Source organism: Lissotriton helveticus, chromosome 2_1 (assembly GCF_964261635.1).
Source record: "Lissotriton helveticus chromosome 2_1, aLisHel1.1, whole genome shotgun sequence".
Taxonomy (NCBI): domain Eukaryota; kingdom Metazoa; phylum Chordata; class Amphibia; order Caudata; family Salamandridae; genus Lissotriton; species Lissotriton helveticus.
The window spans coordinates 942,715,255-942,734,393 of record NC_136059.1 but is presented as its reverse complement, the minus strand read 5'-3'; the positions used below and the strand labels follow the sequence as shown (position 1 = coordinate 942,734,393).

General features: G+C 46.3%; 1 protein-coding gene across 1 annotated transcript in view; it reads left to right on the top strand.

Annotated features, from left to right (window-relative positions):
- The window catches only part of ERCC6L2 (ERCC excision repair 6 like 2), a 1,215,137-nt gene that overhangs the window by 799,244 nt on the left and 396,754 nt on the right, over positions 1–19,139 (top strand). Inside the window, exon 18 of the mRNA XM_078675691.1 lies at positions 12,407–12,487. Within this exon, the coding sequence (XP_078531817.1) occupies positions 12,407–12,487 (81 nt within the window). The remainder of the gene's footprint in view (positions 1–12,406; positions 12,488–19,139) is intronic.

The following is a 19,139-nucleotide window of genomic DNA, read 5'->3' as shown; positions in this document are numbered from 1 at the left end:
AAGTTTAACAAGCAGAGAAAAAACAAATCTTTCACCAACTGTTCGATCCGGCAATGGTTGCTGCCTGAAAACCAGACGACTATCACTCACACCGACACTCAAAACGTGACCTGTCATTTAAACACTATTAAAACGAAAGGAAAAAATTCGGTATACCCAGAAGTCTCAAACGCAACCAACCCTGACACTAACCTGAGCACCTGGCAGCCCGCCAGCCAGCCTCCTCAACGTCGAGCAAACAAAAACACGCACTGGATCCACAAGGACAACAAGCCGGGGATGTAACTCAGGTCCCACCAAGAGACCGCGAAGTCCATCTAAAAAACCATCAGCTTTGTGAACAATTGAATATAAGAACGAGCGGAATGACCCAAGCGCCTCAAGATATCCAAAAAACAATCACTCCGTTTATAATGCCAGAACGAGCCCATAGGGTACCTCAAGGCAACTTCAAGCCTAACTTTGAGCCTATTGGGAACCGAGCCTTGAACCCCTGGCCATCTAGACCACCCCCTGAGACGACAGCACAGCAGACAACAGCCTTACCAAATCAGGGACAAGTCAGCCCGGTCACCATGGCACAGGCAACTTCCATCCCCTTGCAGGCCAACGACTTGAAGGATGTATATTCCGTTCACAATTCAACCCTTACAAACCATCAGGATTGGAAAATACTGCTGTATCCTGAGTATGTCTCACATGGCAAGTGGGACATTCTTAACCACAGTAATCTTTTAAAACTCTGTGCAAATATCCCTGGTCTAGAAAGGATAAAAACAACAGACATTGAGAGCGTTTCCTTCCTCACTCCAGACCTCAATGAGATAAATGAGACCACAGAGCTAACCTTTACTAGTCTATCCATGGCAGAGTCTGTGAAGAGAAACCATACGTTACTGGAAAGCTGGGGCATAAAAATAAAGACTCAAAATATCCATCAATTTTAAAAATCCGCTACCCGAAGAATTGCGCTGACATCCAGGAACAGACCACTGGGAGGAACTCAGGTGTGAACGCTCCGCTCGATCGAGCACCACCCGGGGGTCCATCCTCCAGGGGACCAAAGTCGGTATGAGCATAGGTCTCACTAATGAAACCCTTATTAAAATAACAGCAAACTTGGGTCAGAGCAAACGCTTCTGCTCAATTAGGGGGAGCGCCAGCAAAGATTGGTCCTGGCTGCCGCAGCTTTAAATCCCAGCTCCTAACATCCATCTTCCCGAAAATAAGGACCGCAACCAGCATCAGCCAACAAATGGCCAAGAAAATCACACAAACCGAACATCGACCACCAGCAGATTGAACATCATGACCTGGAATGTTGCAGGGATTACAAAGCTCGTTCAAAACCAAGCTGCAGTGGCATTCTTGGAAGAGGCGGATATAATTTGCACCCAAGAAACTTGGGCAATAAAACCTATATCAATAAGAGGGTATGCAGAATACTGCAAACCAGCCACCAAGAATAACATATTTGGAAGACCCTCAGGTGGGATATCCATCTACATCAAGCACTCGTTGAACCTTGAATTCACGGAAATAAAAAGCCTATCAAATATGTTCTTGGTGGGCATTTTGAAAGGCCTCCACTTGACCAACGGGCCACTTTCAATATTGTTAATCAACGTTTATCATAATCTTTATGGGCCGGGGGCTAAGGATAATTTGATCCTGCTAACAAGCCAGCTAGAAGCTCTGCTATTACAACATCCTTTAAAGGATTGTATCATCCTTGGCGACCTCAATATACACAACATAGGGGTCATGGCCACACAAAGCTATCACCCTGGGGCCAGCAACGCACTGAACACTTTAATAAAATCCTACAACCTGGCAACAGCCCACTCCGTCCTCTTAAAGAACAACCCTGGATCTTTAGTTGCCCCCACCTATAACAATCAAACAACGATTGATTATATCATATTAAGCGAAAAATTACAACTTTCGATGTCAAATTACACAGTGCATCAGCGAAATGAAACCGATCACGCCGCCTTAACTCTCACACTGAACCTGACAGCAGAAACTCGTCACATGACACACTGTATCGGGGCTCCAAATGGTGAAGAATTGTACAAGCTACCTAGAAGAATCAAATGGGGCCCGGCACCAATCATCAAGTTTAACGAATGGATAAACACATGGGCAGGCTGGCCATCGAGCGCCCATAACACGGGCGTAATAGAAGAATGGGACAGATTTGCCTGGAACTTAGCGTCCTTGCTTCGAGGAGATACAGCAAGCACAAACCGATGGCATCCACCATATACACTTGGATTTATTCTGGCAATCAAAGAAAGCGCCAGACTACTAAATGCAAAACGTAAAGCATATCGGAAAAACGGCACAGCATCGGACAAAAAGCTACTAAAAGAAGCAGCAAAAAGTCATTTAAAGAAGGTGTGGGCCGTGAAACGTGAACATTCCAAGGGACAATGGCTGAAAATCTTTGACTTGCTGAGACCCTGCAAATCCCAAGAGTTTTGGAGCTATTTAAACACCTTAACTCAAGGAAAAAATCACAGAGAGAATTCTCTCGATGCACATACCTGGGTTGCCCACGTCAAATCTTTATACAAAGACGATCGAAGTAGACCTTACTTAAATAAAGCCCTCGCAGGAAGTGAAGAAATAGACACCATTGCCCACACAATGGCCGCGCAGAAAAATCTTTATTTTCTAAGATTTAAAAAAAAAAAAAATCAAACAAAATGGGGCACCGGGCCCCAGCAGCCTTCCTGGCTCCCTGTTCAAGGCAAACATAGAATTCTGGTCTGAGAATTTGACCCACCTGTACACAGAAGGTTGGTTCCTGGGGGACGTCCCAGACTCCTGGAGAGGGTCGCTTCTGCACCCAATAGACAAGAAAGGGACGAAATCCGACCCGACCAACTACCGCATGATCGCCCTGTTGGATATTGAGGGCAAGGCCTACGCGAGCACCATTCTGGCGGAAGTAGCAAGCTGGGCAAGTACAGAAGGTCTTCTGCCCCTCTTCCAAACAGGGTTCAGACCCGGGGCATCAACCGTGGATAACATAACAGCTCTTTCATACCTAGTCCATCAAGCACTGTCGCGCAAAAGCCTTCCTCTCTTCGCTTACTTCATAGATTACTCCGCAGCGTTTGACGGGGTAGACCGCACAATTCTTTGGAAGAAGCTGGCACTTTGGAACATCAACCCAGCCCTGTTGAAAGCAATTCAGTCTCTGTACCGAAGAACGTGGGTTAGAATTAAACTTTCGAGCGACTCCGCTTCAGAGAAAATTGAAACGGACCGTGGCCTGAGGGACTCGTAAATTTACACTCACTCATCCAGAATTAAGTCTTCCACCACATCGCCAGCCAAAGGGGTTCCAGGGACTGAGATTTGTCATGCAGCGACTTGGGCATCTCGGCACACTTTTACTTAGTATTATTGCTTGGGTTCAGTAAGAATCATTGTCCATTTCACATGTTCTGTGTTCAAAGACTTCCTTGTCTGACCATTCCTTCAGACCCACCACATGGCAGGAGGTATTGCTTTTAAATATATTCAACAGGTTAGGCATTTGCAGGTGGAAGTATTTGTCAGAAGAAAATGTAGCTCACGTCCTATAACTGTAATTCACCAATCCCGCCCTCTCCCCATAGGGAATGAGCCACCATTCTAGTTGTTTCACTGCACTGGCATAATTGATATGTTGCGTCTTTTACCTTGCCTCTAAGCATGGGTACTCACAAACTTTCTCTCTGGGGTCACATTTACAGTGTGGTTTGTGTCCGAGGGCCGCACTGGTGGGGGCGGGGTCAGTGGAGGAGGGGGCGGGACTAGAACAACAACAAAAACTGTGACCATGAGGTTGAACACAGGTCCCTGCAGCGGACGCCTTCGTCCACTGAGCCACCAGACCCGGCATACACACATCTCTCTCTCTCCCTCTATCTCCCTCTCTCAACCTCTCTCTCCCTCTCTCCCTCCCTATTTCTCCTTCTGTCTCACTCAGACTGTCTCACTCCCTCTCTCTTCCTCTCTCTCTCTCCCTGACTCCCTCTGTCTCGCTCACTCTGACTGTCTCATTCCCTCTCTCCCTTTCTGTCTCCCTCTCTCTCCTTCCCTCTCCCTCTCTATCTCCCTCTCTCTCCTTCCCTCTCCCTCTGTCTCCCTCCCTCTCCGTCGCTCTCCTCACTCTGTCGCTCTCCTCACTCTGTCGCCCTCCTCACTCTGTCACCCTCCTCACTCTGTCACCCTCCTCCCTCCCTCTGTCTGTCCCCCTCCCCCTCCCTCCCTCTGTCTGTCACCCTCCTCCCTCCCTCTGTCTGTCACCCTCCGCCCTCCCTCCTCCCTGTCACCCTCCTCCCTTCCTCTGTCACCCTTCTCCCTCCCTCCTCCCTCCCTCTGTCTGTCACCCTCATCCCTTCTTCCTTCTTCCTCCCTCCTCCCTCTGTCTGTCACCCTCCTTCCTCCCTCTGTCTGTCACCCTCTGTCTCACTCCCTCTCCCTTTCTCTGTCTCCCTCCCTCTCCCTTTCTCTGTCTCCCTCCCTCTCCTTGTCTCCCTGTCTCCCTCCCTCTCCCTCTCTTTGTCTCCCTCTGTCTGTCTCCCTCTCTTTGTCTCCCTTCCTCTGTATCCCTCCTCCCCCTGCCTCCCTCCTCCCTCTGGCTGTCGCCCTCTCTTTGTCTCCATCTGCCTCCCTCCTCCCTCTGTCTGTCGCCCTCTCTCTGTCTCCATCTGTCTGTCTCTCTCCCTCTGTTTGTCTCCCTCACTCTGTCTGTCTCCCTCCCTTTGTCTGTCTCCCGCCCTCTGTCGCCCTCTCTCTGTCTCCATCTGTCTGTCTCTCTCCCTCTGTTTTTCTCCCTCTGTTTGTCTCCCTCCCTCTGTCTGTCTCCCTCCCTCTGTCTGTCTCCCTCCCTCCGTCTGTCTCCCTCTGTCTCCCTCCCTCTCCCTTTCTCTCTCTCTCTCTCTCTCTGTCTCCCTCTCTGTCTCCCTTTCCCTCCCTCCCTCGCTCTCCCTCTCTCTGCCTCCCTTTCCCTCCCTCCCTTGCTCTTCCTCCCTCTCCCTCCTTTTCCCTCCCTCCCTCACTCTCCCTCTGTCTGCCTCCCTTTTCCTCCCTCCTTTCCTTCCTTCCCCCGCTCTCTCTCTGTCTGCCTCCCTTTCCCTCCCTCGCTCTCCCTCTGTCAGCCTCCCTTTCTCTGCCTCCCTTTCTCTCCCTCTCTCGCTCTCCCTCTCTCTGCCTCCCTTTCCCTCCCTCCCTCGCTCTCCCTCTGTCTGCGTCCCTTTCCCTCCCTCCCTCCCTCGCTCTACCTCTGTCTGTCTCCCTTTCCCTCCCTCCCTCGCTCTCCCTCCCTTTCCCTCCCTCTCCCTCCCTCCCTCGTTCTCCCTCTGTCTGACTCCCTTTCCCTCCCTCCCTCCCTCCCTCGCTCTGCCTCTCTCTGCCTCCCTTTCCCTCCCTCCCTCGCTCTCCCTCTGTCTACCTCCCTTTTCCTCCCTCCTTTCCTTCCTTCCCTCGCTCTCCCTCTGTCTGCGTCCCTTTCCCTCCCTCCCTCTCCCTCTCTCTGCCTCCCTTTCCCTCCCTCCATCGCTCTCTCTCTAACTGCCTCCTTTTCCCTCCCTCCCTCTCCCTCTCTCCCTTTCCCTCCCTCGCTCTCCCTCTGTCTGTCTCCCTTTCCCTCCCTCCCTCACTCTCCCTCTCTCTGCCTCCCTTTCTCTCCCTACCTCGCTCTCCCTCCCTCCCTCGCTCTCCCTCTGTCTCCCTCCCTTTCTCTCACTCCCTCTGTCACCCTCTTCATCTCTCCCTGCCTGTCTCTGCACGGGCTGAGACAGCTTCAGGGCACAGCCGCACGAGCACTTCACAGGTCTTTAAAAGACCATTTGTATGTTAATGAAGCTTTTGTCTTTCACCTCTTAGCGCCCCTGCCGCTCCACTCTGACTATCACGTAATGTCCGGGCCCCTACAGAGCAGCAGAGTCTCGGCCCCCAGGGTTTGCAGACACTGTAATTTATTTTTTATTTTTTAACACGAGTAAATTGTCTGCAAGGTCCGCGGGCCGCCAGGGAAAGCTTGCCGGCCCGTACTATGAGTACCCATGATCCAGATACTTCCCTTTCCCTTTGATAACATTATTTCATAATATCGCATACTGGATATGGAGGCAAAGCATGGAGTCAGAAAGTATAAGTTGTTCTGTTCTTAATCATCAATCTACATATAGATATTTGAGAATGTATCCACATCTCAGAATGTCTAGATTGTTAGTATAGAAAAATCTGATACAGGATATTTTCAAATCAAAAGAAATCGAAGGCAGAAGTAGAATACTGGGAAGACTTTTAGGACTGCTTAACATCATTAAACGTTCCCAAGATTGCTGTGACTCATAGGAAATCCTTGTGGTCCCCAAAACTCCAGAGTGAGTGTAGTAAAGTAGGATCTGCTTTCATGGTTACCCCCAAGTTTTGCAGGTGTTATTTTGTTTTATGAATAGTATGACTGATCCTGCTAATCAGGGCGCTAGTAACTTTGATTTCTCCCTAAATTTGACAGTAGTAAGTACTGTGGTACCTTCCCATTAGGCTACTGGTGTATCCCTGTAAGTCTCTAGTATATGGTACTAAGGTACCCAGGGCATAGGTACACCAGGGGTCTCCAATGGGCTGCAGCATGTACTATGCCACGTATGAAAAACCACTCCAACTGTGATTACAGGCCTGCCATTGCAGCCTGTGTAAGTTGGTGCTAGCATCACAGATATAGGTTTTCTTATATCTGAGGTCCCTGCACTTGAAACCTATAAGTCACCCCTAAGGCAGGGTGCTAAGTTTTAAGTGTGAGGGTGCCTTGTATGAACAGGGCACCCCCTACAAACCCCAGAAGGCAATTCTCAAGGCTTTATAAGTGCAGTCAGCCAGTTTGATACATATAGTGGCCATGCGTCACTACGCAATAGCTAACTACATATTGGCTGTGCCGAACCTGGGCATGTTTGGTATCAGACGATAAGTTGGTAGTGCGGCACACACTGGGTCTAGTAGGGTTTAACGATGTAAACAAAATGAGAGATATGCTGGTTATCTTCGGGTGCCTGGGAATGGGTCCTTCCTGGCCAGTCAGGACACGACAATTTGAATAACAATTAGGGGGGTGTGTAGGAAGCACCTACACAATTCCCACTGGCACTCCAGATGGAGAGAACGTCTCCTTCAAAGTTCTATAAAATAATCCAAATGGTTTGTGAGAAATCACACTTCATAAACTGTTCATGTGAATAGATTTTATTTTGGATGGTCACATATTGTATTCATAGTGATCTCGAATCCATAGAAGTAAAAGTTCATCAAGTCACATGTTATCCAATTGCATTGAAGTTATCCCTATGCATTTCGGGACAGGAGTCCCTTCATCAGGGGACGTTAGGCAATCGGCGTAAATCAACGTGACGTGGATCATGCAACAATAGTGCTTACTTACTTGTTTACAATTGAAGTATTGCATATATTGTGTTGCTATCTCCTGGTAGGAGATATAACAATCTGTTAGTGAGTGTGTATAATAAATATACTTATTTTTATAACTACACTGTGTGGTTCTTTTTCATTTAAACTACACTATATGATTAGTTCTGTTAAGATATGCTAACACCCCTTCTGGACTAATCCTAAATGCAGCTCTCCGCAGCTATCACTTAGAGAGCTTTCTATGGTTGTCTAAGACCACTAAAATCACTATAAGGGTTGTCTGGATTAGCGCAAGGTACTTCACTTAAATAAGTGTACACCATATACTAAGCCAGCCTCCTACAGTGAGATACAAGTTACACTGAAGAAAGTAAAAGTAAATCGATCGCCAGGTTCTGATGTCCTCATTGCCAAGTTTCATAAGGTATTTGAAGCCCAACTGATTCTCTATCTATTGACTATCTGTTCAATTCCTTCTGGTCAGAACGTCTGTGATATCATGGATGTCAGAAGCTGGAACTGCTGTTATTCTCTAGCAGGGTTAAATAGGTTTTTAGACCATGTCTCTTTGCGGCCATCCACTGTTTTGAATGTTGATTTCAAAATATACCTGAAAATTATCCTGACATAGCTGCATCTGTCAAGGGGAGGTAGACCTTTGGCGTTGTAAGGGGGCTTGTCCAGCTGGTCAAAAGATTACTAAGAGAAAAGAGAAGTTTGTGTTGGTTGCACCAAATGCTGAAAAGGCTTTTGACCAGGCCGGCCCAACGTTTCTTAAAGATGTGATAAAGAAAAGAAATGAGACATTGAATTACCACACCTGCTGCAATGAAGATCTTAAAACCGCTTGAAAAATTCATTGCAACCTGCTCAAGAACCAGATTTCAAGAAGATTGGATGGCTTGTGGCTAGAAGGAGGGAGGAGTGATGTGCCTGTTCAACACAGGGAACGTTCCTTTAAGTTAATGATGGAGTGGTACCTAATGCCTGATAAATTCAACAAGATCTAGCAGATTGTCCAGGGACAATATTGGAGAAACTGTGGCGAGGAAGGTCCCTCATTCACATATGATGTGAATGTTTGAAGCTCATGATATTCTGGTAAAAGGTTTTAGTAGCAAATAGTGCAGTGGCAGACCAGATGATTCCGGGTGACCTTGGAATAATAGTATTGGGGTTAGGGATAAGGGAATGGGAAGCTATGCAGAAACCTCAGTGAAAATGAATGTATCTGCTATTTTGACAACCAAATTGGTGATTGCCAGGTGCAGAAAGAAGTTGGAATCCTTTAAACTGAAAATTGTACTCCTTAGTGTTGGGGTAGTAAAGGCGATAGAGCACCTATCAATCAACCCAGCTGATGGAAAAAATACGTTATTGCCTGTATGGTGCTGGTTCTGGACAGTATGGTGAAGAGGAATTAAAAGGTACAGACCTCCCTAGACAAGGGTAATCGGTGCTTGATTGAAAGAAAATTCCTTTTACCAGAGCTCCTTCCTGTCACATTGTGAGTGGTGCGTACTCTAGAACTGGAGGATGACGCAAGAGACATTCATTTTTTTACTGGGTCAAGAAGGGCGATCCGTTGTTTCATATTTGTCTCAGTGTTGTACTCTTTGGCACTCTACTCCTGTTTCCTTGATGCGAGTTTGGCAAAATACATTATAACGGCTTTGTGTTAGCAGAGAAAAAAGTGTTTAGGCTTATGTCTTTGCTTCCATACCTTTTAGACGACGTAACAATATCACCATAGGGGCACCCTTACATCCCTCTAAACTGATGGCTATAGTCACATTTTGGAAGAAGGTGCTGATAACATTTATGCCTGACTTTCGCCAGCTCGAGATGCATAATTACTCACAGTGCAAGTCTCTCCAAGGCCACAACAATTTATTGCAGGATGTGATTCCACATTGTGAGTGCTACACACTATGGATTTACATCCTGCATTTTTGTATATATATTCTCTCTCTGTCTCTCTCTCCCTCTCTCCTTCCTAGAATCCACAGTTTTTTCTTAATATAAATTGGCTCTAAAGGCCTCCATCTTAAAACAAGTGAAATACAGAATATGCGTTCTGTCTGGCTAGTTTTAACATTCAGCCTACAATGCTACTTGTCGATTTCTGCATTACCTCAAACTCCTGATTCTCTGTGGGACGGATGCAAAGTCCCACCCGCCCCCAATAGACTGAGTCACATATCCAGCAAATCTGGCATTTTGAAAATGTATGTGCAAGGTTGTGATTTTTATCTTCTTTGGTAACTTGGCTGCCAGGTTGGTTCTTTCTTGCCACTGGAAAGAGTGCTGTGGGTCAGCTATTAACATGTGAAGGTATTTTGGCATTTTGGTTTGGGGAGCAGTTATCTTAAGCGATAGGGTGTGCACCTGGGTTAAAATGGTAGTTGTTTACTAATTTCAATTTTTGAACATTATATACTTGTCCTCCTTTCTCTCTGTACAGGTAAAATCATGGTTAAGGAGGGGTGGCAGCTGCTGGCACAGGCGCAGCTCATCTCTCACCCACTCCAAACACGCCATGAGGGAAGCAGACAATGCTACCTCCTAGAGAGGCCCCTAGAAAGGCTCCTAGAGCCCCCACTTGCCCCCAGATGCCTCACCACCCCTGCCCAACACCCACAACCTGCACTAGCCCCCAGACTGGTATTTGCCATCTATCATGCCCTGCCCAACAACCAGACCTGCAATGAGCCCCCAGACTGATATTTGCCACCTGCATTCAGAAGGTGGCAAATATCAGTAGATATGTTTACTGAATCAGGAGAGCATGCAGAAAATTATGCATCAATTCTGGGTGTCAACAGTTATTCCCCATTCTGGGGCACAACTTCTTGCGATGTCAAGATTTAGGTGCGAAGATTCTGGGCCTCAGACAGGACACCTTATTGCCTATCCAGGGATATCCTGTATTTTCAGTGGTGTAAATATGGTTGATTCAGTTAAAGCTAACCAAAACCACTGGAGAGATGCATCTAGTTGTTAAATTAAATCCCAGAAAAGCGCAAGAATTTGCATTTGTGAAAGTTAGAGCTATTGGTGTTGTAAATTATATTGTTTATAATTTGTTTTTGGTTTTGTTTGTACTGCTTTAAACCAAGAGTCCATCCAAGTCATTTACAAGCTTTAGCCAGGACTCCAAATGAATCCAGACATATGCCTCACATTTTCTTTGTGGCTTTAATGCACATTTAGGCTTATGTGACATAAGTATAAAAAATAAAAGCTGCATACCTGTTTAGTAAAGGTTTGAACTCTGACCTAATATGTAGGGGCTTCAGTTCAGGAGTCCAGTTGAAAGGAAAAGGTTAAGCCTCTGAAGTTGACGCGTCACTTCCTTGATGGCATTAGAGCAGTGACGTATTCAAATCTAGAGTACAGTCCCGGTGGCTGAAGTCAGTTATATGCACTAAACACTGTTCAATTGCACGGGCGGCTCGATAGAGCCATGTTCAAAGCCCCCGCCATGAAACCTGAATAAATCCGGCGCTGCGGTAAGCTTCTCCAAAGTGTTTAAAAAAGTAAATATAACATCGCACGAAGTGTGTAAAAGTTTAAATAAAGAAAAATAACATCACACGATGAGTGTGCAGAATGCACAGCAGCCGCTGAACATCCCCAAAATGTTTTAAAAGTTTAAAATGCGCCCCTCCCTAAAGCACCACGCAGTGTCCCTCACTAAAGTTCTGCTCACTGTCCCATATTAAAGCACTGCACGGTGTCCCTCACTAAATCACTGCACTGACCGTCTCTCAGTAAAGCACTGCACAGACTGTCTCTCACTAAAGCACTGCATGGAGTGGCTCTCGCTAAGGCGCAAGCACTTCACAGTACCCCTTCACTAAAGCACTGCACAGTGTCCCTCACTGAAGCAATGCACAGAGTCCCTCACTAAAGGACTGCACAGTATTCTCAATAACATGAGGTGATGAAAGCTACAGTACAGTCTGGGTGGCTGAAGTCAGTCTTATCCACCAAACACTGTTCAGTTGCAGGCAACTTCCTAGAGCCACTTTTAAGGCACCCGCCTCGGAACCTCAAATAAATCTGGTGCTGCGCAGAGCATTTCCAAAGTGTTAAAAAAAATAAAAGTATTTTACCAAAAAAAAAAAAAAAAGTAACATCACACAAAGCGTGTAAATGTTTAAATAAAGAAAAATAACATTGTGTGAAGCGTTTGCAGAACGTGCAGCAGCCGTGAAGCGGAAGAACTGGTAAATGATTCATCTGGGAACCTTTCAGCCTGCATGAAGTAAAGAAAACACGCACAAGCAGAGGCAGGCCAACAGAACGAAAAGAGTGCTGTCCAAGTATCTTAAATTAACATGAAGCGTAAGAGAACATGCAACAGCGGCAGTCCTCATGGACGATTACAAAAGTAGAAAAGGAGGGTCTACTAAGCATATTAAACTATAAAAAGCAGGCATTTAGAGAGGACCGTAAAAGGAGCCAATTGAAAAAATGGGCGGTGCTTAAAGCCCATATTCTAGATACAGCATGTCTCGAAAGACACTGCATGCGTTGCCTAGGTGAGTCCTAAAACGTGGTGTCCTGCTAACATGAAGTGCTCTGGTAACCCAGAATCTCCTATGTATATTCTCTCATTCTGGTTTTGCTCTACATAATCCAGAGATATTCAAAGGAAAAGGATTTTGATTTGCGCATGCATAAGTCATTCACAGTGTGCAAAAATCTGCAGATATGGTTCCTGTTGTGGTACATAAAATATAATGATGTTTTATGTCTTCGAAAGGAGTTCTTCCATGTACTGCAGTTTTTTTACAAACTATTACAAAATGTTACACATTGGGTTAATTATTCAGTCTTTTACTCTCAATAAAACTGGTGTAGCATCAGTGCCATTTCAATGGTTGTTTCAACATTTAGCCTACACCATTTGATCAAATTGTTATTATGTCATGTAACCTGTTATTTATTCATTTATATTTTTTAGAGAGAAGGTCAAGTGGAAGCTGGGTTTATTACAGCCGCTACACGGTTGAGAGAGGATGTTGCAGCAATCAATCTTGAGCAGGTTAGTGGCTTAAATGATCTCCCATTTTCTGGGCTGCAAAAGGTAGGTAATTTGTTTTTATAATGATATTTTCAGCCTTTAAGCTTTTTTTGTACTGCAATGATATAAAGTATAATATATAAATATATAGTAACAGCCCACAATTCATTTACCATCTCCTATCACTTATTGACTTAAAATCTGTCTTTGACTCTGTACATGATTCCCCTGCCTATTAGTTAGGTTTGCGTTATAGCCCTATATATGTTTTGGATCCTAGATACATGTGTGGCTACGTCTGCACCCAGATCTTGCCCCTCTATGCCTGCTGGCATTCCTGGAAGTAAATCACTTTTCTCTGTTAACTTACGTGTGAGTTGAGTGAAGGGCAGCTGTTTCCTCTAGTACCTCCATATTAGTTCCTGATATTGAAACTTAATTTTAAAGAACCATGTTTTTTGTAGACAAATACAAATGTGTTTCTGAGGTCCAGTGTAGTGTCCGTGAACTAGTACACTCCTGAATTTTAGAAGGACACTTTCATTGGAGAATTTGTTTTACATGTACCTTTTCCATTTTGATACTTTTCAGTGTCACAAACATGCTTAAGTGCAGTGGCAGGTCTGAAATGGCACAATTGGAGCTCCCTTCCGTCTGCCACACAACACAGACAACAGTTAATTCTTCCCACAATGATCACACTATTAACATGTATTCTGTCAAATAAGCATACTGTCTAGGGTACCAGCAAACACGAACTATCAGCCTGACGCTTCTGCCTGTGCCACTGACTGAAATAGCTTAGCACTGCGCCTGGAGCGACCCTCGGTTTTCATGCACGGCAAAAATCACACTAAAAATGCACACCCCACCATGATCGCCAGCAAGGTTGCCTCAAAAACCAGCTGCTAGTGGATAGCACTTTATGGCCGCAGCAAAGTTATAAATGTGCAATATAAATCCTTTTATAAAAACGCCATGCAGTACTCTTTCCAGCTGGTTTCATTAACCTTACAATCACTCCTGACTCTAATCTATGACCACCAGAAGTAATGTTTGCATTGTTTGTGGTATACCCATGCATGCCGTTTCTGTTTGCAATTAATTTTTAACCAGAACTCTAAACATTTATAGGTTGCTACTCGCTAATTTTTGCTGACTCTGGTAGTCCAGTGTATGTTGGGCTCAGAGTCGTCGGAAGGTTTTGTGGCAGTAATAAAGTAAAATGTGAGTAAATGTCTTTATTCACAGGGCCCTTGTGCCCTTTTCCCAGTCATGCTTAGTTGGTGAATGGTTTACCTAGTTAAAGGTGGTTCCCTCATGACTGACCCAGAGATAACATACGTTACATCAAGTGCTTCCCTCAACACCTTAAACCAGGAATGCTGCCTGCTAAAAGTATGACTTCACTCAGGCCCCTCTTTCATCCATTGGTCATTGAACCACCTTTTGACAGCACCCAGAGCTCCCCTCTCGAGTCTGCAGTGAGTGCATTTAGAAAGTCAACACATAGAATGATGAATCATTTGTAAACAAAATGTTGTTCACAGTAAAAAGCAAGAGGCTTTGGTCCAGTGTTCTAACATGAGCTTGCAGTGTTTCAGACAGACACAAGTCGAGAAACATAAGAATGTTACTCTGCCTTTGGTGCAGTCAACTAACGAAAACTCCTTTAGTGCTGTATCGGCTTCAGGTTATGTGCATACCACACAAGACCTTTTGGAGCTTTTCTAGACCTGATCCTTAACCGTTTGATCTTCAATTCTACCAAATGTAGGAATGCTCTTCTCAAGATGTCCTAGTTTCAGTGCAGGCTCCTATGGATTGCTGGCCCTGGGGGTTAAGGTTTCATGCCTTCTCATTCCGTGGTAAACACAAGTAGATGTAGATCCATCACCGTTATTAAGCTCACTTCGCAACCCCAGTTCAGACCCAGCCATATGCAAATCAGTCTTGACCCTGTTCCTTATGGGAAGAGTCCATCCCGAACTACCAAGCCAGGTCTTCCCTGGACCGGAAACAAGCATCCTGGGACCAGTTTCCGGGTACCTCCTCTCATCAGCCAGGCAAGTTTGAATCCAGTTGCAAAATGAGCAAGGGACCCACGGCTGGGCATACCCTGCATACTTAGAGTGAACAAAGCAAACACAAGGAGATGATGAACGGAGTGCTGACATTTTTCAGACACTCACCTCAGTCACAGGTCTGGGTTAAATCCATCATCGTTCTTTAGCTCACTTCGCCACCCCAGTTCAGACCCAGCCATATGCAAATCAGTCTTGACCCTGTTCCTTATAGGAACAGTCCAGCCCGAACTGCCAAGCTTGGTCCTCCCTGGACCAGAAACATTCATCCTGGGGCAGGTTGCGGGGTAACGCTCCTTATCAGTTAGGCTAGTTTGAATCCAGTGGCAAAGTGAACAACGGACCCACGTCTGGGCATACCCTGCCAACTGACGGAGTGCTGAAACGTTTCAGACACTCACCGCCAGACACAGGTCTGGGTTAGATCCATCACCGTTATTTAGCTCACTTCGCACCCCCAGTTCAGACCCAGCCATATGCAAATCAGTCTTGGCCCTGTTCCTTATGCGAACAGTCCAGCCCGAACTGCCAAGCCAGGTCTTCCCTGGACCGGAAACAAGCATCCTGTGACCGGTTTTGGGGTACCACCTCTCATCAGCCAGGCCAGTTTGAATCCAGTTGCAAAATGAGCAAGGGACCCACGTCTAGGCATACCCTGCATACTTAGGGTGAACAAAGCAAACACAAGGAGATGATGGACGGAGTGCTGACATTTTTCAGACACTCACCTCAGTCACAGGTCTGGGTTAAATCCATCATCGTTCTTTTGCTCACTTCGCCACCCCAGTTCAGACCCAGGCAAATGCAAATCAGTCTTGACCCTGTTCCTTATAGGAACAGTCCAGCCCGAACTGCCAAGCCAGGTCTTCGCTGGACCAGAAACAAGAATCCTGGGACTTGTTTGGGGGTAACACCCCTTATCAGCCAGGCTAGTTTGAATCCAGTGGCAAAGTGAGCATGTGACCCTCGTCTGGGCAAATCCTGCCATCTTAGGGCGAACAAAGCAAACACAAGGAGATGGTGGACGGAGTGTTGAAACGTTTCAGACACTCACCCCACAGTCACAGGTCTTGGTTAAATCCAATATCATTCTTTAGCTCACTTTGCCACCCCAGTTCAGACCCAGCCATGTGCAAATCAGTCTTGACCCTGTTCCTTATGGGAACAGTCCAGCCCGAACTGCCAAGCTTGGTCCTCCCTCGACCAGAAACAAGCATCCTGGGACAGGTTGTGGGGTAACACCCCTTATCAGCTAGGCTTGTTTAAATCCAGTGGCAAAGTGAGCAACAGACCCACGTCTGGGCATACCCTGCCTACTTAGGGCGAACCAAGCAAATACAAGGAGATGATGGACGGAGCACTGAAACTTTTCAGACACTCACCCTCAGTCACAGGTCTGGTTTAAATCCATCATCGTTCTTTAGCTCACTTCACCACCCCTGTTCAGACCTAGCCATATGCAAATCAATCTTGACCCTGTTCCTTATGGAAACAGTCCAGCCTGAACTGCCAATCCCGGCTTCCCTGGAACGAAAACAAGCATCCGGGGATCGATTTCGGGGTACCACCCTTCATCAGCCTGGCAAGTTTGAATCCAATGACAAAATGAGCATGGACCCACGTCAGGGCATACCCTGCATGCTTAGGGTGAACAAAGCAAACATTAGGAGATGATGGACGGTTCTGCCAAGCTTGGTCCTCCCTGGACCAGAAACATTCATCCTGGGACAGGTTGCGGGGTAACACTCCTTATCAGCTAGGCTAGTTTGAATCCAGTGGCAGTGAACAACGGACCCACGTCTGGGCATACCCTGCCAACTTAGGACGAACGAAGCAAACACAAGGAGATGATGGACGGAGCGCTGAAACCTTTCAGACATTCACCGCCAGTCACAGGCGAACAAAGTAAACACAAGGAGATGGTGGACGCAGCGTTGAAACGTTTCAGACACATTAACCCCCCCAGTCACAGGTTTTGGTTAAATCCATCATCATTCTTTAGCTCACTTTGCCACCCCAGTTCAGACCCAGCCATGTGCAAATCAGTCTTGACCCTGTTCCTTATGGGAACAGTTCAGCCCGAACTGCCAATCTTGGTCCTCCCTGGACCAGAAACAAGCATCCTGGGACAGGTTGCGGGGTAACACCCCTTATCAGCTAGGCTAGTTTGAATCCAGTGGCAAAGTGAGCAAGGGACCCACGCCTGGGCATGCCCTGCCAACTAAGAGGGAACAAAGCAAACACAAGGAGTCGATGGATGGAGTGCTGAAACGTTTCAGACACTCACCCCCAATCACAGGTCTGGGTTAAACCCATCATCGTTCTTTAGCTTAATTCGCCACCCCAATTCAGACCCAGCCCTAGTGCCATAGTGGTACAAAACACTGATAATCCAATTTTTGCTTTCATTTTTCATCACTTGCAATAGTGCACAACATTGGGAATTATGAGTTGTGGTTCCCAAGTTACCCTTAAGTGTTTTTATGTCTGCTGACATATCTCTGTCTCAGGCTCAACACCTTTTGGGAAGTTTTTCTACCAGGTGCTTCATATGTCATATCATTCGCTCAAAACATCAATAACCATGCACATAGATCAAATTTAAATATTTTTACTACACATTTTCAAAAACAGCGTATCAGCAAATATATACTTTTTCATAAAATTGTATGAAGCTGCTCATCAGGTGTCATTGTCGTCAGGCCTTTACCTCTGTTATCCTCTGAAATTAGGCTGATAAATAGCCTGCCATGTTCTATTAATGTCTCAACATCAAGTTTTATTACTTGCACAATAACGAATATTCCATATTCATGTATAGAATACAAAGCCTTTATACACTTCACAGAAGTGTAGTTTTCCATGCTTACATGAATAAATACACCCCTTAAAGACCTGGAATTTGGTCTGACAAAAACCTGTTCAAGTATACTGATGGATGAGATGCTAATATCATGAGCATGATATATTGATTGTTTAGGCATTAATAAATAATCAAAATTCTCAACAGATTTAATAAAACGCTGCATGTACCCAATAATAAACCCTAGTGACCTAATCTGTGTCCAGTAAAATAGGGGTATGTGTTCTTTATCGAGCATCCATTATCAAACAGACACTTTTTAAGTACCTTACTAATCTAATAGAGACTTCTTATTGCAGATTCCTTACCTTATATTTTCTCAAGTGTCAGGCTGGATCCGGAAATGTTTGCGTGAGTAGTACCCTTTGAGCGCGGCGGTGGTGGCTTCTTTCGGCTCTATGTGACGTTGGTGTCGGTATGACATTGCGGTCAACTATATAGGCGCCACCCAGGCGCGCGGATGTCAGTTGTTTTCTTTCTGCACCAGTTATGCGCTGATCTGGGAAGATCTACCCCTTCTGTCGCTTCTTGAAAGGTCTTTTTGGACTTTTTGTCGACTTCGGAATTTTAACCATTGTGTGTCGAGTGATGTCTTCAAGGAAGACAGGATTTAAGCCATGTGGCGCTTGTCACTGCACCATGTCGGTTACAGATCCCCACATCGTGTGCCTTTGGTGTCTCGAGCGCCCCATGACTCGAAGTCGTGCTCTGACTGTCAGGCCATTTCTCCAAAGGCTTTGTGGGAGCGGATTTTGAAAATCCTTGTGGCCCAGCAGTTGACACCATCCAGGGAGACTCCGCGGAGATCCCAATCCCAATTGAAGAAGAGGTCGTCGCGGGACCACACTCTCAGAGCACTAAGTCATCGTCTTCCCACTCAATGTCTTCGGGACACTCGGCGAAGAGGCAAGGCACAAGAAGAAGAAGAAGAAAGTCCAAGCAGACTTCTTCATCACCTCGACTGTAATCTGTCGATGAAGGGGGTGAGGAGCACCAATGCTCTAGGCATGGTTCTACGGAGTCGGATCCAGGGTCGCGCCTCCTTCCCTTTCGAGGAGCCGGAGCGACCTCTGCTCAAATGAAAGAGTTATACTTGGCCATATGCCGAGTATTTAAGCGGGCTGCCCCTATGGTGAGCCTTCAGGCCCTGTGTGGTCGGAAGGGGCCCAACGGATTTGACGCTATCCGCTGCGACCACGCTACCGGTTGGGCCTATGGTATACAATTATAGATGCAGGACTGTGCCAGTTGTGCCAACGCAACCTTTCCCGGCAGAGGACCCGAAGTCGGTGCCTTTTGAGCTACTGGTGCCCACCGGCTGTTCCTGCCCCATCCTCATCTCCCAACAACACAGAGTCGGATCAGCGTTGTTCGAAGCCGATTCCGATAGAACCCAGGAGGTCTATGTTGTCCCCTGAGCATTTTTATGATGTTTCAGGCACGTGAGAAGACTGGGAGGGGTCTGTGGACCCTTTAAAATGCCAGGATGTGTCTGCAGAGCAGATGGACGTTTATGAGGACCTTGGAGAAGCCAGTGAACTGGATACATCCCCAGATACTGCACTTACTTTAGACTTGGAGCTGTGTTGAATGCTCCCAGGGCCGGTGACTTTTGAGGAGGATACCACTCTAGTTGCTGCTTGACCGCGCTAGATCCTCCCCACGTGATCACGTTCATCCGGCCTCATTAGGAGCCGATGACGGGACCGTGCAGCGGGCGCGCCAC